Raw genomic sequence first — 25,254 nt, forward strand, 5'->3', positions numbered from 1 at the left:
GGAGACAAAGGGAGATTATGAGGGTTAAAATACAAGAGCTTTCTAATAATAACAGTATGTTTTTGTTAAAATGAGAACATTATGCATATGCAGTAAAATGTACTTAGGATTTTTAGATTGTTAGGGTTATAATTTGCAAATATAAATGTTTTTGATGATGCAAAAGAAAATGTATGCAAGGAATCAGCTTTGTATAGTTAAGAATTGTATAAACCGTGTTACGTGTATACAGATTATACTGTATAAAGCCCATTACATACATATAAAACATTCCATATTTTACTATCATAAGCTTATGACTGGGATAGAAGATAATAAAGAACAAGAGAAATGTTTTTTATACAAAATATATTTTTTTATTTTTGATCAAAAACTATAATTCAACAAAATAGAGGTCTGCATGTGAAAAATAACATCTACTTTTCAACTCTACAAACACATACTTACACTTTGACAAAATAGTTACATATTGACTTTGAATATGCAACTAAGACCACAATGATTTTCTCAGAATCCATTGAACATTGCACAACATTTTAGGGCCGTATCAAAATAACTGATAGAAAACCAATACACCATTGCCTGTATTTTCAGTACAATCTAGTGGTCATTATGATGATACAACATTTCTGTCATTGCTACTATACTTTGAACAAAAAAAATGCTCAACATTGCTGGGTTTCCTAGCAAAAATAAAAACGAAGTGAAATAGAAGTCTTTTGTAGTCATACAAAAACTACATAAATACAAAAAATTAAATAATGCAATACAAATGTATTTACTGTCTCCTGGATTGAAGGAGAAATATTCACATTGTCACTCACATCCAACAACATGACTGATTATCTACCAATTGGCAGCAGTTTATCCGTGGACCTGATGGCCATCGAACTGATACGAGAAGGACGAGTGGATGTAGTCCTGTTCAGTGGGAGAGTCGTACCTCATGAGGCAGGGGTAGTTTTCAGGCTGCACACAGTCAAACTGCAGGTCCAGCCACTGCCTGTGAGGAGCAGAGTTGTGTTTCCTGGCGTCTGTCAGGATCCGGTTGAGGGCCATGATGTAGCTGAGAGCCATCTGCAGGGTTTCATACTTGGACAGTTTTTTGTCCTGGCCCCACTGGGGGACCACTTTACGTAAGCGATCAAAGGCTGTGTTCAAGCCCTGCATCCTCTTCCTCTCTCTGGCATTGGCAGCCATCCGTCGTCTCGTGGCAGTCTCATATTTCTCCGGGCTCTTGGAGTCTGGTTCTGAGGACTCGGATCCAGAGTCAGTACAGCTGGGTCGCCGAGACTTCATGATGTTTGGTTGAAGAATCAAACCGGTATATGTCCTTAGGTCAGAAAGACTCAGCTACCAGTCAACAGATTTATTAGAGAAGTTTTCCAGTTCAGCTTCAGGGTTCCTCAGTGGTCTCCTTAATGTTTGGAACTCCAGATAGTGGACAGCCTAAAGAGTCCAAAGTGTCTGTGATCCTGGAGACAGTGAGGGAGCAGCTTTTATAAGATGGAGCAGATGAACAGGTGGCAGCAGGTGGAGTCCCTGCCCACCCCCACCCCCCATCCTTAATATTGCATATAGAGAAACACACCCATGTAGACTCATAAACACCCACACCCACTCTCAGCACACACATACACACAGGCATATATGTACGCACACTCACCACACACACACACACAAACAAAACCTTAATGAAATTCCAATTATCTTGGGCTGGGCTATCGGGCTGTGGCTTCACTCAGAGCCATGTGTCACAAACACCAAAAGTCTACCATCTGGTAGCACAACTCACCACAGCTAACGGTGCAAACAAACTTTTAAAGGGCTAAGATTGTGGCTATTTCCCTGTTAAACTTAAATTCCCACCAACTATGTAATATCACAAAACCTAGCAATTACTTAGTATTAGTGATTGAACTCTTAAACAGACTATTGACAAATTATGGAATATAATTCCAGTCAGGTATTAGCAATTTAATAAATCTACAAACTACAAATGTTTCTAAAAGCACCAATTCATTTTTATCTAAATAAAAGTTCACAATACTGTACTTACATTTTACTTATTGTATATGCAAACGTATTGCACTATATTGTATAATCAAAAGTTTTCTTTTTCTTAACATTTTTGTATGGAACTTAAAAAATAAATTGTGGCTCAATCATTGTTATATTTAGCTGCCGTGTGTCTTTATTTAAAAATTAGATATAGAATATTAGGAAGCAGCTTGGCTATAAATCCATTTGGTTTTATTAAGTTACATAAGACACCAAGAAGTGCCCTTTCACTGGTCTCTGTGTGATAATAACCATAATCTGAGATTAGCCTGAGGCAACAGAAGTGGAAGTGTGGTCTGTAACCTGAGGGATTTTAACAGCACATCGGGGGATTAGGGCTCTCAAACAATATGTGCCAAGATGGTGTACAGATTACTTCACCATCTGAGATTTGGAAAGCAGTTTGTGAAGAGGTGAAATACGAAATTCTCCTTTATATTTTAGAAGTACGTTAGTCTGAAATGGTGTTAATCAGCGCTGGGCTTTTAATGAATCACAGTATGTGGGCTGCATTAATGTTCCTTATGTAGGCTACTTGGGACCACATATGAAATAAATAATTGATCTGTTTGGTGGTCCGAGAAAAATGAGACAGACAGAATAATTTGTCTGTCTGTGCTTCCCATCTGCCAGCATTTTATTCTGTAATTCAGGATCTGAGCAGGTTCCTCCATTACAAACACTCTGTTGACTGTCAACACACACACACACACACACACACACACACACACACACACACACACACACACACACACACACACACACACACACACACACACACACAGCCTTTTAACCTACTTCAAATTCTAACAACGATCTTTCAGTTGGGCTTTGAATCACATTGAATGTGTGTTTACCTAAAAAGAGATGCAAAGGTTTTGATTCATTTCTTGTAAAGTGCAATACTTCAGTACTTTGAGTATTTTATTTTGTCCCACTTTATACTTCTACTCTACTTCTAGAAATGTTATTTATGTGTCAGCTGTAGATTCTGTTGTATTGCAGATTAAGATTTTTACATACACAATAATGAGCTTGTAGTTCTAAAATACCCAACAATATACTTAGTTTATATTAGTTCAATCTTGACCAGCTACAAAATGGGGATACTGTTTACACATTAATGCAACAATGCTAATAATAAAGTGAACATTTTGCACTGTAAAAAGGAGCCATACTGCATAATGACTACAGTACTTTTGATACTTACATGCATTTTGAGTGATAACGTTACTTCAGTACTTGTAACTTAAGTAAAATGTGAATGCAGGACTTTAACTTATAATGTAGTTTTACACAATGGTTTTGGTACTTTTACTTAAGTAAAGGATCTGAATGCTGCTTCATTTCCTCATTGTCAGCTCCTGTCACTGTGCACTGACAAACTCAAAGCTTGGGTGTAGAGGCAGGTTATGAATGATTAATCACTGTCGGAGGCCTAGAATAATGCCCGTCTCTGGTATTGGGTCATGGACACAAGCTGATGCTGTCTGGTCATTTTGGGATGGACTGGTTAGCTGTGCAATTAGGCATATAATCCCATCTACCAGTTGGTTCATTGATTACAGATTGATGTAGTTTGCCAGCTGCTGCTTGTCTTGTCTGAGGGCCTTGTCTCAGACGTGGCCCAGCCCTTCCGTGTCTTCCACGCTTGTTTTTTTTCCTTCTTCTTTTTTCCACAACCCCTCACGATTGGCTTGTCTGAGCACCGATGGCCGAGCCATGCTCTCTGTCAAAAGCCATATGTCACAACTGAGGGGTGACCCGTCTGCTCTGACAGAAACACGTACCCTCATAAATCCAGCTCTCCTTATGGAGAAATGGAGATCAGGACACAAAGCGTGTGTTTCAGTACAGGAGAAAGTGTAAGAAAGGATTCCCTCTGCATGTGTGCTTTGACTTGATAAATCTCATTATCATTACGGGATTAATTTAAAGTAGCAGTGTGAATAAGATCATACTTAACGAGGATAGAGAGACATATCACAAGTGTGCCACTACTTCTGGTTTCCAGTGTGTGGAATTTGATTGCTGGCTTTGTAACAAACATAAAACATTAGTTATGATTGTGTTGATACTGCAGCAATCAAGTTAAGTACAGATGCAGTCCATTACACTTAGAAAACTGAATTTGAAACATCACGGCAATATTCAGTACAAGTGAGCTATGAGTGGAATAAATTAAAGAAAGAAAAATACAAAACATTGGATTTTATAAACCAAAACCCCAACTCATTCAGAGCCCAGAGATATTTACTACTTAGCAACACTACAGCACCCAGTTAACAAGTAGGCCTGGCAGCTGGTCAGATGAGGCTCGGAGTATAATTAGGTCACGTTAAGGTGAATGTAATTTTATGCCTATTTGAATTCTCTTCCCATCTAATTGGACTGATTAGCAATGCTCAATTGGCTTCTGAGCTTTCCTATTTGTTTTGAATTTGGCATCAGTTAAATCTAACATGGCTCTGATTACAGCATATAGTCAAAAACGAGCTCTCAGTAATAACAGCAGACATTTAGATTCTAACTCACATTAATGTCAGGGCAAACTACCCGTTAACCTATTTGAATGCCTTCTGCATAAAATCCTGAAAAAGAGTAAAGAAATGAGACACTCTGAACTTCATCTGCTGCGAAGGAGCACTGAAAATAGAGCAGAATGATTTCAGGTGCTGTCTAAGCAGCATGCAGAATTACAACCACCTGTTCCAGCAAAGTAAACACATCACTCATTTGAATAAATATAACTTTATTCTGAGGACAAAACTATTTTACAATGGGCAACTTTACATCAGTTGAGTATGTGCTTTTCTTCAATATGTTTTCAAACCAACTCAAATTGATCTTAATCAAAGTTCATTATTAACCTCTGTGGGGTACATTTGACTTGTTGGTGTTAAAGCAAAGCCAAGGGTCAAAACAAAGAGCTTTTAGTCTCCCCTGATTCATTCCTCATACATCTCAAACTGCAGATACAATCGAGATACACCTTTGTCAATAAAAGATGAATAAAATCACCTGAAAGCAACTATTAACCATGAATGAGAGACACCTAACTAACATATTAGTATTATGACTGTGTGCAGACACAGTGTGTTTGTTAAGTTGTACAATATTGCATCTTGTTGGCATGCATGCACATGAAAAAACATGGTGCAATAAAATATGAACCAGTGATGAACTTCAAGAAATGATTTAGGTAAATGGGGAAAGAATCCCACGTGGCTGGGGCCATTTAAATAAACTGCTCTTAATGGCACATTCAAATGTCCTTTAATATACTCTACTAGCTCTGGTTATTAACAAACAATAACTTAAAACTGCTTTTTATATAAACTTTAAAATAATCTATTACTACCGATACAGTTATATATATGATTTGCAATAAGAATAAGCAGTACTTGTACCACTTTGAGAATAGGACTAACAATTAAGAACAGATGTTTTCACCAATATTCAGCAACACTCACTATCGTAGCTAAATTTGATGTAAAAAAAAAAAAAAAAAGTGAGTCATTCAAACCTGTCAGAGAACACTATTCAACTCCAATGATGGCTCATGAGCTAAGACTTTGCAAATCTGTTTTTTTTTTCTGTCATATGACTTGAGTAAATAGGAATGGTGGCAAACCCACTATCAGTGCTGATAGCTTTAACACAATAACTCTTTGCCATTCTACTCTGAGTGTATCACTTCAAATGCATCACACAATTCACATCGGCAATCGGCTCAGATCATCTTTCTCCTTTTAGCCCTCTACTGTTTGGACCTCAGGGAAGTCTTAGTGTGTGCCGGGAGAACTCTGACTGTCACCATGCTGCCGTTTCACAGCTCCTCACTCTCCAGCATGACCTCAGGAGGGGAGCTGGAGAACAGGATGGGGTTGGTCTCCGACGTGGGGAAAGTTGACTTGATGTCGAGGCCTTGGCCCGTCAGAGCTGCATAGCGGCTGCCTGTGCGTGGAGCCTTTTTCATGGGTGCAGGGATGCTCTGATGCCACTGTGCTGAAGGCGCAGCAGATAGCTTGTATTACTACTTTAGAGTGACAAGCTAAAACAAACGTGCCACATTTCTTAACAGAGCTAATAGTTACACAGCTATACAGAATATTCACCATAGATATCAAGCCTGCAGGTGCAGGACACAATTCCAGCCTCGTTTTTTGCTGACACTGTGTACCAGCCAGCATCGTCCTTTGTTGTTGGCTGGATAAGGAGACACACATATCCTGTTGCATCCTGGGTCATGCTGAAATAAACAGATCATGGAGAATTCATTCATTTGAGACTTTTAAGTTGCAATACATGGTAGTGAAACAGCTACACGGACAGGCTCAGAACTCCTACCGACCTGATTCTGTCCTTAGTTTTACGAATGGTGTCATTGTCTTTCTTCCAGAAGATGACTGGAGGGGGCATACCCACCACCCTACACTCCAGCCTGACTGGAGTCCCCTCAGGAATACCCATGTTCTGCAGCTTCTCCACAAACTGGGGAGGGTGCTTCATCTCTTTCTCTAAAGTGGACATGATTTGGATTACTGGAACTTTCAAACAGGCCATGGGACATCACACTAAAGTAGTCAACTGTTTTGCATATGAGTAATTCATTCCTTTCCATTCACTGTGTCCAGTCCTTACCCACAACATTCAGCTCTAGACTAAAGGAGCTCTGCCCTGCTTTGTTGCTTGCAATACACGTGTATGTGCCGGCGTCATTCTGCGTCAGAGGATCAATGACCAGAGAATGGATGCCATTCTCCCGCACCAACATCTTGTGGTAAAGGTCTGGATAGATTGGCCTCCCGCTGACCAACCACATCAGCTCTGGGTTGGGGAGGCCGCTCACCTGGAAGACAACAACCGTTGAAAGTAAGGTAAGGGTAAAACATGCAATATGTTCGTATCACATGCCAGGACCTGCTGCCTACCTTACAGTCTAGTCTACACAGTCTTCCCTCGTGAGCCAGCATGTCCCCCGGAGCCTGGAGGAAATGAGGCCGAAAAAAGCGTTCCTCGGTTTGCTCACTTTCAACTTCCTGTATGCGGGCTCGCACCCTGTAAAACGTGAGCAGAGCATATTATGGGGCACAAACGCACTCTTTGACATTAATCCATGACATCTTTCTCATAGTGTATGTTAGCCTTTTAGTATAGTCTAGTACAGAGCCTGTTTGGAATGATTGCTTGGCCTTTGGTATTGCTGCTGCTTGCAGCTTTCTTGAGAACCACACATCCAAACAACTTCACATTGACACCTTCCTTGAGTCCTGAGCAATACACCTGCCATGACATAGTTGAGTCTCCTAGCAATGCTAGGGCATACGCGTTATTTGCTAACAGCTAGCTATTTGAGACCAGGCTATTTTTGGGAAGAGTTCATTCTTGAAGTTACACCGCTGCCGCTTGAAATGTTTGAGTTTGCTACAATGTAACATCTCCGATCTCTCTTTCTTCATCTGTTCTTTTAAGTACTGTAGCGAGCGACGGAGAGCGAGCCGTACCAAGCATGCTGTTCGGCGATGTAACAGTTATTAGTGGTTGCCTCTCAATAAACTGCACAGTGTGTACATAGTGGGTCCGTCCATATTTCCGTCCTTCAATTTTCTTGACAACCATTCATCCCATCGACTTCACACTTGGTGGGTGTGTTGCTGAGGACCCAGTGAAGTTCAGCATTGAGTACGAGCTCTTGAGATCTACGCAGTGGTGTAGTCTAGTGTATTGTAGTGGGTATACTGTACTGTATATTGGCCAGAATCTACATTTGGGGGAGGGGGGGCCATATCATAGTGGGGGGGTCAGGGTGTCCTCCCCCAGGGAAGTTTTGAGCATCAACGACTTCATTTCCTGTATTCGGATACACTTTTACGCACCAATTTACGGGGGAAATACCTTTATTTAGCCTATGCGAAGAAGAAAAACACAGATGACAATTCAAAATATATCAAAAATATAATGGAAAGTGTGTCGTTGCGTGTCATTGGGCATTTTTAAGTGGGTATATGGACATCCTGGAGCTTTCTTAGTGGGTATACTGCGTATACCTGCGTGTCACGTAGACTACACCACTGGATCTACGGGACATATTTATTAGTAGCATTACAGACAGATAGACAGACAGACAAAGACACCTTCTATTTTAGTTAGATACACATGATCACAAAACAGCATTATTGTAGGGAGGACAACATAATAATTAGCTGGTTCCTCATGCTGTAGAGGGATTCTTCTTACCTCTGCAGATCACACTGCACACTCAGTCCTGCTCACCTCTGAGAGTGAATAGGTGTCTTTCTGGGAGGTCCTGTTTGGACTATCAAATGACCCGAGCAGCTGATACGTCCCTGATGGTCATTAAATATCAAACATTAGGTTTTTGCAGCTGGAGAAAAGGCGTTGACAGCATGAACAGGGAGTGTGAAGGATCACCTGTGGATTAGCTGCCATGACGGTGTAGTTGCCATCGTCGTCATTGGTCGTGGACTCTATATGTAGAGCACAGGTCCCATCCCCCTCTCTTATCTTCCTGTAATGGGTGTTCTTCCTCAGGACCTGCTTGCCATCCTTGAACCAGTAAACCTGATGAGAGACACAGACGTGAAGGATAAATGTGAGGAATGAAAGGGACAGATCACGCTGTCATTTGTGCAGCGCAGTTGTTGACCTCTCACCTTTGGAAAAGGGATTCCCACTACTTTACATGAGAAAGTGACGGGCACGCCTTCCATGGCTTTGAAGTTCTTCAGTTTCTTGTCAAATATGGGTGCGATACATCTTCCTGTAGGGACGTCATCGTGCTGCACCTCGTCGTCCGACTCCTCCACCGGCGTACGCTCCAAACGGAATTCGATCTCGCTCATAAGTCTCTGCTCAAAATTGGACACTTTGTACTCCTAGAAAAAAAATAGGAAAACCACCACATAAAATTAATCGCTACAGTCAATGTTGCATAACATCTGTCTTGTACACCGACACTTAACACACTCAGATAAGCAACAAATGCTCTTGGAGAGGTATGCAATACTCAGAAACACGAGACAACGTGCATCTATTTATCATGTAGCAACCGTGGTATTAAAGTAACAAACTATGCCTCAAATCTCTAAACAAAGAGGTACAGATTATGACTTTAAACCACTCGATGATGAGGATCATGCAGTGGCATCTGTCTGACGGTATCTTTCCCCGGTTGGTACTACATTTTGCTCATCCAACCAAACAAAATAGGGCTGAAGGTAAAACAGAGAACAGAGGAAGATGAACTGCAGAGTTGAAAGACAAAAACGAGCAGGAGAATCTTAAAACGTGTGAAATGTAAGGACAGTATGCAGTTTTGTATGCAGTAGTGTTGCAAAAAAGAAGGACTATGTCATGTTGGCCTTTTGGAAAAATCTGAAATGCAAACAGAAGAAAGGGGCCGCAAGCTTCAGTGGGGAAAATGTCAAATAAGTTAGCTGAAAACTGGAGAATACAGCGCTAAACCACAGTACACTTGTTACATTTCATTAGCTTAATGAATGCAAGTGACATATTAGTACACAAGCTTAAATTGCTTCATTAGAGAAATGAATTAACCATGGTATTTAGACAATGAAGTTTCGTAATCTCAGTCTGAAACATTTTCATGGCCCATACAGCTTCGAGCAAAGCAGTGCTTGGGACGGGAAGATCCTTGTACCTCATCATAGTTAATGACAGTAGCAGGAATGTTTGGTCCAAGGGGTCTGCACGCTGTTTTCCCCTCATTACTCAGCTTCTATGAGATGATAGGGATGGATGATGAACACCAACGAAGACACACATACTGTACACACAAACATATACTCATGGAATAATGCACAAGCTAATTGTTAATGGCATGTGTATGTTGTTAAAGCAACACCAAAGCACTTTTCCTCTTCGGTCCCCCTACAGGTTGGAAGCCGAGTTGTCCATTATCGCTGTCGTATGTCTCATTCGAACTACAGATCCGCTACCCGATCTGGCAAACTTGCATAGTGCTGTTTTAGCCGATAGTTGACGAACCACTGAAACGATTTTGGAAACATTATTTGAAGGTACAAAAGAATCTTTGGTGTTGCTTTAAGCTACATGAACACACAGCAATGAATGACTGGGGAGGGAATGATGGCTAATGCTCGGCTGATTCAAAGCGAACTCCTCATTGCCTCTGAGTCAATCGGGAGTGAGTGACTTCATGTCCCTTTATCATTTTACATTTTTAAATACCTTTTAAAATATCTACTTATGTATTCATCTCAAAATGAATACATTAGTAAAAACCTGGAGACAAGTGAGAACATGGTCATTGGTTAACATACAGTAAGCTTCATCCTTAAAAGAATTAAAAATAAAAAAAAATAGATTGCAACAGTTGGTTAGTTAAAGATTTGTGATCACATACCTACATGTCAACAAACGGATCATTTATTGACATTTATATTCACACAGTAGTCTAATATCTAACTGAGCAGGGATGCAATGGAGGCTCAAATCCACTTTATATTTAAAGAATCCAGCAGACCCACCTTTGGCCTGAGCTTTATCTTGTGAAAATATTTTCTGTTTATGCAAATAGTAGTTTGCATTATTATATCTATTCACCACTACATCACTGCGACAGTCACAAAAGGAGAAATCAAAGAGAGCTGCAGTGCTGGAGACTACTTAGTACCTGTTGATGTGCAAACTGTGCAGTGTCATCTTTAAAGCGAAGCTTTTTTTCAATGTCTTGGAGGAGAATTTCTCTGCTTCCGCGAATGTCTTCAGTTGACGGGAGGCGCACCTTTGGTACGTTCTTTTTTAGCCTGAACATACAGAAGGGGAAAATGTATTAGAGCATGTGACAGTTCAGTAATCTCATGAGCATTGTAGTCCATCGGAGTGGGCGTACCTCAAAGGAGCTCCCTTAGGCAGGCCCATTGAGTTGGTGGGCTGACTCGGGGTCAGGGACGGCAGGACAGAGCTTAGGAACGCCACCGGGTTTTGAATGGGGCTGGGCGTGGAGCTGCTGGAGGTGGGAGAGGAGGCCTGGGGAGGCGACTGGGCTCGAATGGCGAACATGCTGTTCAGGAATGGCGGAGACACCGGTGTGGGAGAGGACACGAGGGAAGGAGGGCTGGTGGGAGATGTGAGCACCCTCGTTGGGAAGATCCTGGGTGGCGGGCAGAATGGTGGGAGAGTAGGAGAGCTGGCTGCAGAGGAGTGGAGCTCAGCGGCTAGCTCTTGGAGCAGAGGGACTGGTGATTCGGTTGGGGAAGGACTCCTGACTGGCGAGAAGGCCTGAGCAGCTATGAACTCTTTAGGCCGGGCGTAATTGAAGGTGTGGGAGGTGGCGGTGAGGTTCATGAGGGAGGCGTGGGTGCTTCTCAGTAGTGGAGCAGGAGATGTGATCTGCTGTGAGGCCGAGGTTGGATCTGTAAGGGCTGTGCTAAGCTTTGGTGCAGGTGGAGAGTAAAATTGGGGTGTAGGTGCAGTTCTGGCCAGAGCTGCAGGGGACAGGTTGAGATGGGAGGCATGGATGGTGTTCATCTGGGTTACAGGAGCTATACTGAGAGGAGGAGCTGTTGTCAGCTGTGGGGCAGGTGGAGGGGAGGTCACCAGGGAGGAAGTCTTAAGCTGAGGAATCGAAGGAGGCGCGCTCAATGGAGAAGTGTTGAGACGAGGTGAAAAGGCGGTGCCGAGTGCTGGAGCAGAGCTCAGAGAGGGAGCAGGGGGAGCGCTGGTCAGTGGAGGTGCAGAGGGGGGCGTCTGCTGCAGGGGCGCCGTGGTGTTAAGGTAGGACTGGAAAGGTGGTGGATGGGGTTCACCTTGCATTCTGGGTGACCACTGCCGACCTTCATTGGAGCTTTGGACCTCGGGCTGGATCTGGATCTGGAATTGGGGCTGGGGCTGGTGCTGGGGCTGGGGCTGGGGCTGGGGTTGGGGTTGGGGTTGGGGCTGGGGCTGGGTGTGGGTGTGGGTTTGGGTCTGAGGCTCAGGGTCCTGCTGCTGCTCCATGAGGACCTGCTTGTGCAGAAGCTGGAGCTGGGCTGGGTCCCTGTTGATCAAAGCAAAACTAAAGTTAAAGCCAAACCAAAAAATGACACTATACATGGTGAAAATGAGAGTGGCTCAGTGCTCTGCTCTCATAAATTAAGTCCACGCTGTAAACCCCAGCAGGAAGGAGCCAAAGTCAGCATGTAGAATACTCTGCCCTTTTATGGGCTACCAACAAGTAGCCTACAAACAAAACACTGTCCAAGCTCTAGACACTTTCAGCTTTCATTTTAAACAAGATGCTCTCTTTTTTCTTCATCATCAAATTGCTGCAAATTCAGTTTGATTAAAAACATACAGGACAAATGGTCATATTTATTTGTGTTTTAAGCCTAAGACGTACAAAACACGTCGTAAACAGCTCATTAAACCATGCAAGATTTCCTTTACAGTATTGTCTGAAATATTAGATGAACAGAAATGCATAAAGGTACACTTACAAATAGAAAATGCCATCCTTTGTTTTCGAAAGCCGGAAAGTCCACATTTAAAGTCTGCATGCATTCACTTATGAGTCGCAACTGATTACAGCTGCTAGTTGAGCCAGAGAAGGAGGAACCTCCCACCTCTCAATACAGCCCATCAAATTCACTTTGATGCAGAACAAACTGCGGACACAGTTTAGATAACCCATCTACAAAATCTCTTTTCCTCATACTACACTGTTGCAGACCATTCTGACAGCCTTGTTAGCAATTGTGACATTTCTGAGACTCATCTGCTTGTTCTGGTTTTTGCATTTGCTCTACTCACAGTTTAGGTTTAGCCAGCACTGGTGGTGGTTCTTTGTTGACTGACATACTGGTGTCTTCATCAAACTGACTGGATGCGTCACTTTGTACATCCTCTTCATCCTCTGGCAGTTTGAAGTGCACACGCAGGCCGACTCTGGAGCCGGTGCGTGGGACTTTGTGGTTTGTCTGGGCGCCTGTCTTTAGGCAGGAGTTAGGAGGGGGATCAGGGAGAGGCACCACAATGAGACTCCCATTCTGATGGTTTGGGGTCCCCTTAACTTTTGGGCTTGTGTCAGGCGATGTCACCGAAGGTGTAGACACGTCCTGCTCAGCTGAAGTCACAACCACGCATTGAGAAGTGAAGGGTTTTAGGTATGAGAGCACCTGTCCGCCGCTCAGTGGTTCTGGATGTGCTCCACTGGATCCAGAAGGGTTCTGGTGGAGGTAGAGAGGATCTAAGTTCGGGGAGCTGGTGCTGCGAGAGTTGAGGCAGAAGCTGCTGCTGCTCAGGCTGGAGGGTTCCAGACTGGGTAGACTGGTGCGGAGGGGGTCTGGACGCAACATGCTGGAGCCATGGGGGTCCAGACGGAGGGTGCTGGTGTTCAAGGGGTCCAAGCGTAAGGTGCTAGAGACGAGCGGCTCTAGGCGAATGGTGCTGGAGTGGGGCTTGATGCTGTTGGTCGCAGTAACCCCCGGTTGGGGGTTTACAGTGGGAGCTGATGAAGGTTCTTGGATTCGATTGGGCTCCACTGTCAAACTGCTGAAAGGTCTCATGTTGTTGTTGCTGCCATTGCCTGATGAGAATCAGAGAGAGATAGATAGCAATATTTTCCATGTACTTTTACAAGAATACATGATGAAAGTGAAACACAAGTGTTACCTTTGACCCTCAGTGTAGCAGCGCTGGACACGGTTCCATACTTGTTGCTTGCTGTGCAAGTAAACACCCCCGAATCTTCAGGAAAGACCTCAGCAATGACCAGAGTGCATATTTCCTCTAGAGGTAAAACAAAAAGAAGTGATACTCACATGATAAAGTTGGTTTGGTATGACTGCATCATATTAACTTCTCAACTAGAGAGTCTTAATATACCGAGGAAAGATACAGTATATGACTTGTTTCAGATGCAGCAGTGAAGGTTTCTTTGTGTCACTGAGGCTGAGAGTCTATCTGCAGTAAAGGCAGGTTGAAGTAATCTGTCATGGTGGTTTGATACAGGATTAGAGACTACCTTATATGGTCCAGAGTCAGGGAAAAGCAGCTCTGGCTTATGTACAGAAGAAGAGCAGAAGCCTTCGACAAGGACTGTAAACACTTCAGCAGATGAATATGTACACACTGTGTTTTTGACTAATGGTGATTTATAATGTTCCTGATTCCGCTAGATGATCTGGGGCTTTAAAACGGAAACAAGTACCCAAAATGATCACTGATTATGTACCACAATCAGTTGCTGCAACAAAACCTTTATTTGTCATTTTTTAAATTTCCTTTCAGAAATATATTTAGTATATGATGCTGAATTTCACATTTCAACACTTTGTTTTATAAGAGGATACCATTTACAGTATTTAAAGCGTATACATTCATGCGTGTAATCACATACATAACCTGAAAGTCTTTTACAGCAATATCAACATTTCTCAGCTTTTTCAGTTTAATAAAATTTCCCCCATTTGGACAAGATTTTTTAAGTGAAAGGATTTTATGTTTTTTGGTCTGAGGAAATATTCTCAGTAGGCCTAATCGTTATAAAATCGTGATCTCGATTCACCCTGTTCACGATTTAATTTTTAAATAACTTTTTTTTTGTTGATTTAAAAAAAAAAATTTAATATATTTATTTATTTATTTTTTAATGACTTCGATTCTCATTTAATTTTACGAGCCGACTGCATCACAAACGCTACTACTTTCTTCTGTGTGTTTTAAACATAGACTGTATAAAATAGGTTTTAAAGCGCTGCAATTCTCTCCCTTCTCTTCATTGTAGCCTCTATGTTTACAGGCTTGTGGTGATGCGCAATGTGCTATAGGTGCCAAAAAAAATCTATGTTTGGTACTGCCAATTTGTTTTGTTTTGTCATGGTTCATGTGTGCAATAAACATTACAAAAAAAATCGTGGCAGAGAATCGTGATATGAATTCTAAGCTAAAAAAAACCACGATTCATATTTTCCCCCGAATCGTGCAGGCCTAATTCTCAGTGGACATACAGTACACTAACAGCCTTTTGAAGCAAAGGGTAAATGTTAAAAACTCAGTTTAATTTGATGGCTCTAAAGTATACAATTAAGTCTTACAATCTCAAACTCATATTCTTTATGAAACAAGGCAGGCCAACTCTGGCTGCAGCATATATTCCACACAACGCTCTCAAAAACAAAAAATACATAAAGCACATTTGCACTTTCAATAATACCACAGTGGTGGGGCAGCAGCAGAGCTTACTTTTCTGCAGGATCCTGAAATCAGGAGAGTCCTCTATGATTTTTCCCTCTCTGGACCAGTCCACTCGAGGTGACGGAACCCCTTTCACGCGGCACTCTAGCACCACCAGCTGGCCTTCTGACGCAAGGAGGTCCTGCAGGCTCTGGTGGGACAAGACAGTGTGTGTGTGTGTGTGTGTGTGTGTGTGTGTGTGTGTGTGTGTGTGTGTGTGTGTGTGTGTGTGTGTGTGTGTGTGTGTGTGTGTGTGTGTGTGTGTGTGTTACATCAATAAACACATAATCGACAGCAGCAGTATACATCCTTTTGAGAATGACTATACCTTTGTGAATACAGGGGCAGCCATGATAGGTTGGCCGTTCAACGATTGTGGATAGTTGGGATAGTTGTGGTTGGAGGTTTGACTCTGAAGATACAAAACACACAGGGGACATGTTAATTAAGCCTAACCCCCCAAAAAAATTTATCATTGAAAAATTATAGAGGAAGGCAGTGTTTCCGCTCTTCTACCTCAGGTTGGGGTGTTTGTGTTGGGGCTGACAGGACAGGCAGCACAGAGGAGACCACTGAGTTTAAGGGCAGTGATGTAGCTATGGCTGCAGCTGTCTGCACCGGCAGCAATGTGGATGTGACAGATGTTGACACCTCCTGGGCTTCTGAAAGTGCTGTATCGCCTGGTGACAATGTAGGAAACACCTGCACAGATGACACTGTAGCCTCCTCCTGAGCAGGGGGTGCTGCGGATGCCACGGATGTTTGAGAGGGCTCGGGGGCTGGAAGTATGGTGGCTGATGTCCGGACAGGTAGAAGAGGTTCTGGGATTATTTGGTTAGTTGGTGCAGAGGAGAGCTGCTCTGCTGGCTCCTCGGTGGCTGCTGCAGGTAGGGATGACGGAGAGTCTTCCTCTTCTGCAGAGAGAGTTTGGCTCAATGTTGGAGGTAAAAGTTTCCTCTGCAACCTTTGAAAATCACAGAAGGAAGAAAGTCATTTAGTGTTGCAATAAGGTAACCTAAGGGCCACATAAGTTGTTTTTGGACATGACTCTTAATGACAATACTGTAGAAACTCACTGGGCTACATGTTCAATGTGCTGTTCCCCCTCAGAATCCGAAGAGGAGGCACCTGTTGGTTTGATAAAAAAAAGGGCACACACTCTATCACCAACAGTGTTTCCCTGAACTGTAAAAGTGTCAATAACAAAGAAACACAAGAATCACCTTCGACATAGATCTCAGCTGACGTGGAGTCAGTGCCATAGAAATTAGATGCGAAGCAAGAGTAGCGTCCAGTATCTTCCTCGAAGGCCTCCGCGATGATCAGAGAGTGCAGCTCGCCGTTGGTGATGATCTGAATGTCAGGGCTGTTCTCCAGCTCCTTGCCCTCACAAAACCACCTATGATTAAACATATACATCAAAGTGCTCAGGACACCTTAGCATTGTAAACTTCTTTCCAGTGCTTGTATTTTCTAAAATTATATTTTCAACGACTTCCTGTTATTAATTAAAGCATGTTCGATATGCTAATATGTTGGAGGGAATCACCTTTGTGTAAATTGTGTACTTATCAGCTTTAAAAGGTACCATATGGAGTTTTTGACCACTAGTAGCACTATGGCGTGATATCTTTATGAGTGAGAAAAAGACTTCTAGGTAAACATTGATGTAAACCATGCATAATTTGACATATTAAAAAAGTCAGCTTTGCAAATATTTTATAAGGAAGGATATGCATTTGTTAAGACCGTAAGGTTGTGTTTTGGTGAGAAACAATGAATGTAAACATAAACCCCATAGGGCACCTTTAATGGAAGGCCAACGTTTATAATTCACATCATTTCATATTCATTCAAACCCTCAATGACAGCTTTCCTTTGATTTGCCACTTGTCTGTAACATTACTTATTTTATTTTCAGTAAGTAATCTACTTCTATTTCCACTTCCACAGTGATAGTACTGTTATGTGACTTAACTATTATTAGAGTAGGATATTCTAAGCCTCTCCTGCCCTTGCTTTATTATTGTCTTGTTTTTTCCTTCTATTAAAGTGCTCATATTATGCTCATTTTCAGGTTCATAATTGTATTTAGAGGTTATATCAGAATAGGTTTACATGGTTTCATTTTCAAAAAACACCATATTTTTGTTGTACTACACATTGCTGCAGCTCCTCTTTTCACCCTGTGTGTTGAGCTCTCTGTTTTAGCTACAGAGTGAGACATCTCACTTCTGTTCCATCTTTGTTGGGAGTCGCACATGCGCAGTATGTTTGTTTACTGTTTGGAGCAGTTTGTGAACAGTGTTTTCTGTTGGAGATGGTAAGATGTGCGGTATACTAGCCGCAGCCGACCTGTCTCATGCCAGTTTGACGTCATGGGAGCGCCGTAACTATTTACAGTATACTCGTGCGTGGTGGTAGCGACACTAGTTGCAGTCTTCTCCTGAACATAGGTGGCGCTAATGAGGAAAGGCTACCGACTTTGCTATATCTATGGACTAGAAGAAGAAGAAAACGGTAAACAATGGCAGAACTGGCAGCAGCATTGACGTCAATGTTTCGACTTGATTCGATGACCTACTTCGTCGGATCAAGCCTTTCATTCACCATAAAAGAACTCATCTTAACCCATTTAGTTTACAAGAGAGACTTGCAGTCACTCTGAGAGTCCTGGCATCTGGTTACCCTTGAACTCGTCCATGCTTCCTGTTTCCGCTTTGTCGTGCACCGCTGAAAAAAAAAAGAGTGGTGCACACTTAAAATCCTGGCGCGCCAGCGAGATCTATGTCATTTTGACATCACATTGGCGTGCGGTAGGTTGGCTGCAGCGACTGTAAAAAGGCCTTAAGTCCCTTTGGGGTGGACTTTGGTCTTTTTCACTTTGTAAACCTATAACGTGCACAAAAAAGATATATAACACAATAAAGGAAAGGGGAAAAGCCAAAAAGCATAATATGAGCACATTAACCTTCTGACACCATTTCTATGAGGCTGGTACCACGTGGTGTCTCATTTCCCTAATAGTGCCTCTGGCTTGGTGCCATTCAGTAGAGTTATGCAGGCCAAGAGAAAAATGTTTTGATGTGCAAGCCCTATCCCTTTCAATGTAGACACGAAGCAACGCCAGCGTGCCAGTTTAGAGGCCGCTTCAATGCACTGTTGATGTTATGAAGATGAGGCGCACAAAACAATTGATCACTAGGCACCTAGTGATGTGTTAAGTGTATGGACTTTACTATCAAATCAACGTTTTGTTTTTGCCTCTGTTATTGAAGGGAAAAATGGGGAGATGAAATGTATCATAGGTCCCCTATAGCCAATAATCAATATTGTAATCTATAATTTTATGCTGTCAAATTTATAAATGGGCGTAAATCATATTAAACATGATAAATGACAAGAAAAATATCCACCCTGGCTAATATTACAACCATGCATTAGTCGCATCCAGTACATTAGAGTTGCAGTTGGCAACAGTCTATTTATTCATTGTAGAACTCTCTCTCTCTATATATAGTAAACCTATGTTTTTTTCTGTCCTGCCAAGCAACATATGCAGCCGCCTCTACGTCAAAGCACATCTATTTTGAGCAGATGAGGTCTTGATGCTTTATAAAAATCCAGCCAATAAACATACAGGGATGAAGTGATGTGTTACTCCCTGGCAGAACGTCATCATACAATCATAAATCACATCCAGTAATTTCACCAGGCTCATGGATCACATAACACTTTTTTCAAATACATATGCAGCCAATTACACTATTAGCTGAATGTGTCCCGAACTCCAGACTTCAACAACAACAAACAAAAAGTGTTCCAAAAAGCAGTTTACACAAAAACTCAATCCTCAAAACACGAACTAAGCGCCCCATTGCTTCTCAACTATCTATGGAAAGGAATTAATTTAAGCTTTTGGTATTTAAAAACAAAATCCTGGTGTAGTTTCCAGTGAAAAGCTACACTGACGATCTGTACCCGATACACTCGCTGGAATGTGCTGTCAATGTTCTGCCTGAGGCGAGGCTATGTCATTTCTAATGAGTAAGGGTCTAAATTGAAAGCATGAGTAGTAGAGGAGGTGGCTGATCTGTGAGGCAAAGACCCCGCTCGCTGCACCTGTCAGGGCTATTTTACCTCTGGACTTCAGAACCAGAGAGGAGATTCCCTCTGGAGCCTGGGAGCTCTGACTGGCTGACCCAATCACATACTCATAATGCTAAACATAGACTCAGTATACACACAATGCTATACCCTGACACACCAGAGACACTGGACCACTGCAAACTAATGGGAAAGATGAACCTGACAACTATTTTGACTCCTAAAGGCATACTCACTAACCCAGTAGCTGCAGGAGAAACAAGCACAAACATCCCATTAAAGTCAATGAAAAAGTCTTAGGTTGATAAAAATCGAATATTCTTTAAGAGGAAACCACTGAAACAGAACTCAAATCTTCAGACTTGTACTTTTGTAAGATACTGAGACCAAACAAACAAACAAACCATATAAAGAAATGGTGAAGCAATGACGGTATGAATCATCTTACCCAACTCTTCATGCTTCTGTCAACAGCTCAGTAGGTTCCATTATCAGATGGGACTACAGCTCGCAGTGCCAGTCCAGTCTAAAAATGGCAGAGAGCTACATTCTTCATGGACACGTTTATGTTAGTGGCTCAACAATGTTCAGTAGGACCAACAAGCCCATGCCCCCTATAGTCTGAAACCTCAGCGTCACTTAGATTTAAGGCTTTGTTATCCTGGGAGTCCAGCCGAGGTTTTAAAACATATCCAACAAACAAAAGTGCCATAAAAACAGCAAAACACAAGCATTAACAAGAGTGTAAATTGGTAAGTACCACCACGTTAGTCCTTAAAATGTATTCTGCTTTACTCCGATACCAAAGGCTGTTAACTGAATGCAATGAGAGGTGTAAATTCCTGTCTTACTTCGGCACATTTTGACTGTAAATGGTCATGAATTATGGCACCCTCATTACAATCTGATGATATTCTCCTTAAGAATGATAGGAAGCCAAATGTGATTATCATTTGTCCCAGACATAACCCTGACACACACACACACACACACACACACACACACACACACACACACACACATATATATATATATAAAATCAGCTGTTGACTATCATCACATGTCACTTCTGTCTGGATCCCCCCAAGAAAGAAAAAACATTCATCTAAACTCACACTTCTCAAACACTTTGTAATTGTTCAGATTGTCTGAGGTCCAGGCACAGACATGGCTCCATCTTTAACACAATGTACACACTAGATCATACTGAATGATACTGATACATTTTTGAGGCTGATGGATACCCATATGAATATTTGAGAGTTCAAAAATCTAATAACAATACATTGGCCAATATATACTGTATATTTGAACATAAATGCATAAGAAACACAAAATTATTTTCTAGATGCCTTAATTTGGTTATTTAAGAATATAGATAAAGATAGATGCTAAGTGGGACACTTTACAGTTAAAACATAAACTCATCGGTGTTCTCTGGTGGACAGACTGACCGTAACACTGTCATTACCGCAAACATATCTTTGGCACTTAGTCTACTGCAATTTCTTGTTACATATTAGCAGACATAGGTGGCAATACCTGTAAATGTATTAAGCCAATATTGGAAGGTAATATTGGGCTCTGGTATACACCCTGTATTTCTGTGTAAGGCAATACTGTTTTAAAATGCTTTCATCTTCATATATGTATATACATATATGACACATCATATAAAGTGCATTTTCTGTCAGCAAGCAATAAATGTAAAAGTAGCAATACTGTGAAACATAAGTACTCCATTACAAGTTAAAGTCCTGTGTTGAAAATGTCCCTTAAGTAAAAGTATGAGTGTTATGAGCAGTATTATGAGCAAAATGTGCCTACAGTATGAAAAATAAAAGTATTAATTCAGAAAAAAAATAGCATTGTGAGTGTTAAACTATTAGATATTATATGATTGGATGATTATTGATGTATTAATGTGTTTTTGTTGTACTGTTGAAGTTATTTGTCTAGTTAGTAGACTTGTTATATACCATTGGATAAATATGCATTATATATTTAAAGATCATCATGTGTTTTGTTTGTAAAATCTTAATATGTAAAGTAACTAGTAACTAAAGCTGCCAAATAAGTGCAGTGGAGTAAGCAGTACAACAGTCCTCTCTGAAAAAGTGGTGGAGTAGAAGTACAAAGAAACATAAAATGGAAATACATAAAGTACAAATATCCCAAATTTGTAATGAAGTACAGAACTTGAGTAAATGTACTTAGTTACATTCCATCACTGAGTAAAAATCATGTCATGTGATTCCTTACTTACTAAACTCTTGCCCAAACAAAAAGGAAATCCGAATGGATCCAGATTCTCACACTGTGAAATCTCCACTGACTACCTCACAGCACATTGGCTTTTCTGCATTTTCTGCAAGTATTACTTTTTTTCAGTGAGACAAATGTAGACTCATTTTGAAAGAGCATGGAAGCAGAAACTCTTGCTGTACCTCCTGCAAACTAAGAAAGAAACAAATATCAGCACTTGTTTGCCTTACCGGACTTCAGGCACAGGGAGTCCTCTTACAATGCAGTCCAATTGGACCTTGCTGCCCTCTGGAACCTCCCTGCTTTTCAGTTTCTGGATGAAACAAGGAGGCTCACACGCAGGCTCCGCTGGGTATGGAGTGTCTGTCAGTGCACAGCTTTCAGCCTCCTCCTCCACCTCCTGGGAAACACGGTCGTACTGCTGCTCAGTAATCCTGCTGTCCTCAAACCCCACATGCCCAATCCCAGAGTCCAGCTGGGCCTGTGGTTGGTGGCTAACAGCAGGGCTGGGTCTCTCCTTCTCCACCTCCACAGACACGGCAGAGCGCTCCCTGTTGTCTGGGCCGAGGGGATGAACTGTCCCATCATTCTGGCTCTTGTTCTGGTTCCTTGTCCTGTGGGATTTGCACCCTCTCGGTCGTACCCGTTTGGAGCTGTTGGCCTTGAAGAGAGCAGAGAGCTCCTCAATGAAGTCTGCTGCCTTGTTGAGGAACTCCTTCTTGGACTGGGTCTCCGGACCGTACGGGGCATTCCTCGCCGACCTGTCAAAGTCGTTGAATCCCTCACCGGAGTCCCTTGTGTCCCTGATCATGTGTTCCTGCCGTGCGGATGCTTTGTGCAACTTTCCGTCTGATGCGAGTGTTGTGTGTGTTGCTGGCAGTTCTTGGAGTTCAGGGGCTGGCTGGCTGAAGGGCCCAGTGGAGGGTGCGGCAAAAAGAGCAGGAGAGGGGTTGGCAAAGGGAACAGATGGGGGTTCAGAGGAAGAGACTGAGGAGATGTTGGAGGGGGTTGATGGCTTGACATGGGCCTTGACCTCTGCCCTCTCTTCCCGAGGCTCATGTCCGATGGCCTGGCGGGCCAGGTTCACACTCTTATCCAGCTCCTCTTGGCTGAGGAAGGCCGAGAGGTCTGGGAATTGGGGATCACTGTGGCCCACAGAGTCCTCAGCCTTGCCTTTGAGTGACCTGTAGATCTGAAGGCGTGAGGAAGAAGCGTCCGAGCGGCTCATCTCGCTGTGGCGCTGCTGGGCTCTGGCCTCTGCCAGATAGCTCTCTCTTAAGAGCTGAGACAGTGACGGCGGCTGGTCAATGTTGTTCTCCTGCATGCTGTGGAAATATCCCGAAAATATTCAATTACATTACACACGCAAGTATTTGTGTGAAAAAAAACAAAAAACTTCTCACTTTAGTGCTGACTATTTCCCATCACATAGGTTTTTAGAACGATTTCCCACAACAGTCCATTTTCACTGCATTATGACGCGACAAGAATGTAACTAAAATAAAGTTAACTAAATGTTCACTGTAATGGATGCACAACATCACTGCAAGTTCATTTTCATACTGCACTTAAAATGACTGAAACCAGTGGCTGTATGGAAGATAGGACATCAGTCTAAAAACATACGGTATGACAAGCAGTAGAACTGAAACAATTAGTCAATTAACCAATTAGTGGATCAACAGAAAACGAATAGCAACATTAATTTCATTTTGAATGGTCAATGACATTCTTTCCCACAACAATGTACAGGATACACCTTCTTAAATGTGAAAATATACTTCTTTTCTATGTTTTTTGTGATCGGGAACTAAATATCTTTGTGTTCTGGACTGTTTTTCGGACCGTTAAGCAAACAAGCAAGACGTCCACGTCTGATATTTTATAATACATATTTTATAATACAAACGATTTGTCAATTTATTGAGAAACTAATCGGCAGGTTAATCCCTGATCATTAGTTACAGCCCCTGAAAGAAGTTATATGACGTATACGCAACTACAGTATAATGAAAGTTGCGTATACTTTGCATACCTTCTTTTAGGGATAAAACATGCATGGCCCTTTCAAGTCACCGACATATCTAACAGACCTTTAAATGACTACAGTAACTGAAGGAGAAATGACTAATGGTCAGAAGTCAATTACTCAAATTTTGTTTTGATCCCTTCACATATTTAACAGATATCTGACACATAGTATGGAGCTAATAAAAACATATACTGATATGCACCTTAGATATAACTCACATTAATATGACACTTGTAAAATATTTGGAGCAAAGAGAGAACATTCAGAGAACTGAGACTGTAGTTAAATGCAGGGGATATGTGGTAAAAATAGTTTTTTTTTTTTATTTTAGCCTAATTTCAGCCTTCCTCTAGCCTCGACAGGGTATCAGGTTCATGCACTGACACGGACGGGATACGGGCAGGCTTCCAACTCAGACCAACACTTAAATGACGTTTAGTCTTCGCACAACTTTTTGACACTAGGCATGAGCAAGTTATTGAATACAGACATAAGATAGGGTACACATATGCTACTGACACTCAAATCAGTGCAATTAAGAGGCAGCAATGCCCTTCCAGCAGACCTGAAGCTGCAGCTGTTGTGTACATTAATCCTTTGCAAACAGGCTCCAAGTCCACCGAGTCATATCTAATAATAGCAAAGGGTCAGTTTACATGAAGAAAATCAACACAAAAAAAAGCAGTTCCCCTCATCGGTGTGCCCTTGTTATCATGATTTTGATCAGCCACAACAATCATTAATCAAATGACACAAACATAACTATAATTATCAGAAATGGGACACTGCTGGGTGAGAGAACAAACATTCACGGCCTGCACAGACAAACGGGCCCACACATCCTGGCGGGAAACACACATCCAGGCAGGTTATGATAATTCAATTTAACATTTAAACCAAAATAGCTCGGAGATTTTCAGAGTCTAAACACAGGATGAGGCAGATGCCAGTCAACAGCACACTGAACAACAATTAAATTAGGGGGTGGTGTGTTTTACCTTCAGAATAAACCCAGCTGGCCCCTGTGAAGGACTGGTAAATCCTCAGAGTGCACCTGTGCTCAAAGAGGGAGATTCCGGTCTTCCGGCGGCTACCACCTGGGGAAATCTCGGACACAGGCAGCTGCCCAGCCTTCCCGGTTTTAATGTACAGAGTTCACCTTGGAGTTTACGGGAAAATATGGAGCCGAGTAGCTAGGGGAACCTGTCACCAGTACAAGTAGCAACATTTGTCAGTGCAGTAGTCGCAGGTTATTTTGGGGAGGCCCATGTGTCTGCATGTCGTCCCAGCTCATTGGCCAGGGGGGGGGGGCATGCTGTAAAGGGATTCCTCCTCCAGTGGTACGTCGGAGACCTCCATCCTACAGTCAGAATTAGAAGCCCCTTGTTGAGCCTCCTAGACGCTAACTAACTAATTAACAAAGCAGATAAACAGCAATAATCCATTTTCAAAGCACTGTGTGTTACACTGTGGTGGCACAACAACTTGCAGTAGTGTGTAGCATTTTATTGGTTTTAGAAAATAAATAAAATAAAAAGATTTAATCGAAATAGATTATTGGAACAGAA

The 25,254-nt window shown here is 42.1% G+C and overlaps 2 protein-coding genes across 6 annotated transcripts; both read right to left on the minus strand.

Annotated features, from left to right (window-relative positions):
- Positions 1-263: 263 nt before the first annotated feature.
- Positions 264-1,420, minus strand: atoh7 (atonal bHLH transcription factor 7). Its single transcript, XM_031284262.2, has one exon. The coding sequence runs from the start codon at positions 1,297-1,299 to the stop codon at positions 865-867; it is 435 nt and encodes a 144-aa protein (XP_031140122.1). The 5' UTR covers positions 1,300-1,420; the 3' UTR covers positions 264-864.
- Positions 1,421-5,578: 4,158 nt separating this feature from the next.
- On the minus strand, positions 5,579-24,954 carry mypn (myopalladin). 5 transcript variants are annotated; one of them, XM_031284141.2, is made up of 21 exons: positions 24,685-24,953; positions 21,885-22,979; positions 16,506-16,681; positions 16,359-16,410; positions 15,799-16,246; positions 15,611-15,694; positions 15,292-15,433; positions 13,720-13,836; positions 12,859-13,633; positions 12,029-12,106; positions 10,961-11,962; positions 10,742-10,874; positions 9,746-9,823; positions 8,739-8,960; positions 8,497-8,646; positions 8,338-8,411; positions 6,996-7,122; positions 6,706-6,913; positions 6,416-6,581; positions 6,180-6,313; positions 5,579-6,069 (listed from the first exon to the last, which is right to left on the minus strand). In XM_031284141.2, exons 2-21 carry the CDS (start codon positions 22,976-22,978, stop codon positions 5,891-5,893), a joined length of 5,439 nt encoding a protein of 1,812 aa, XP_031140001.1. In that variant the 5' UTR covers position 22,979; positions 24,685-24,953; the 3' UTR covers positions 5,579-5,890. The 5 variants fall into 5 exon arrangements, with proteins under 5 accessions (XP_031140001.1, XP_031140000.1, XP_035848379.1 ...); XM_031284140.2 differs by having other exon boundaries at positions 10,961-12,106; positions 24,685-24,954; XM_035992486.1 differs by lacking the exon at positions 9,746-9,823 and having other exon boundaries at positions 10,961-12,106; positions 24,685-24,954.
- Between the last annotated feature and the right edge of the window lie 300 nt (positions 24,955-25,254).

The sequence above is a fragment of the Sander lucioperca genome, chromosome 15 (assembly GCF_008315115.2).
Source record: "Sander lucioperca isolate FBNREF2018 chromosome 15, SLUC_FBN_1.2, whole genome shotgun sequence".
Classification (NCBI taxonomy): Eukaryota; Metazoa; Chordata; class Actinopteri; order Perciformes; family Percidae; genus Sander; species Sander lucioperca.

What these genes read in the sequence shown, in the direction of transcription:
- mypn (XM_031284140.2), bottom strand. Translation starts at nt 22,978, where the DNA reads ATGCAGGAGAACAACATTGACCAGCCGCCGTCACTGTCTCAGCTCTTA. An exon ending in GTGCTGGCTAAACCTAAACT is followed by an intron (nt 12,107 to 12,858) that starts GTGAGTAGAGCA and finishes TTTGATCAACAG; the next exon opens with GGACCCAGCCCAGCTCCAGC. An exon ending in ACACCTATTCACTCTCAGAG is followed by an intron (nt 7,123 to 8,337) that starts GTGAGCAGGACT and finishes CACGTTTTACAG; the next exon opens with GGTGCGAGCCCGCATACAGG.
- atoh7 (XM_031284262.2), bottom strand. Translation starts at nt 1,299, where the DNA reads ATGAAGTCTCGGCGACCCAGCTGTACTGACTCTGGATCCGAGTCCTCA.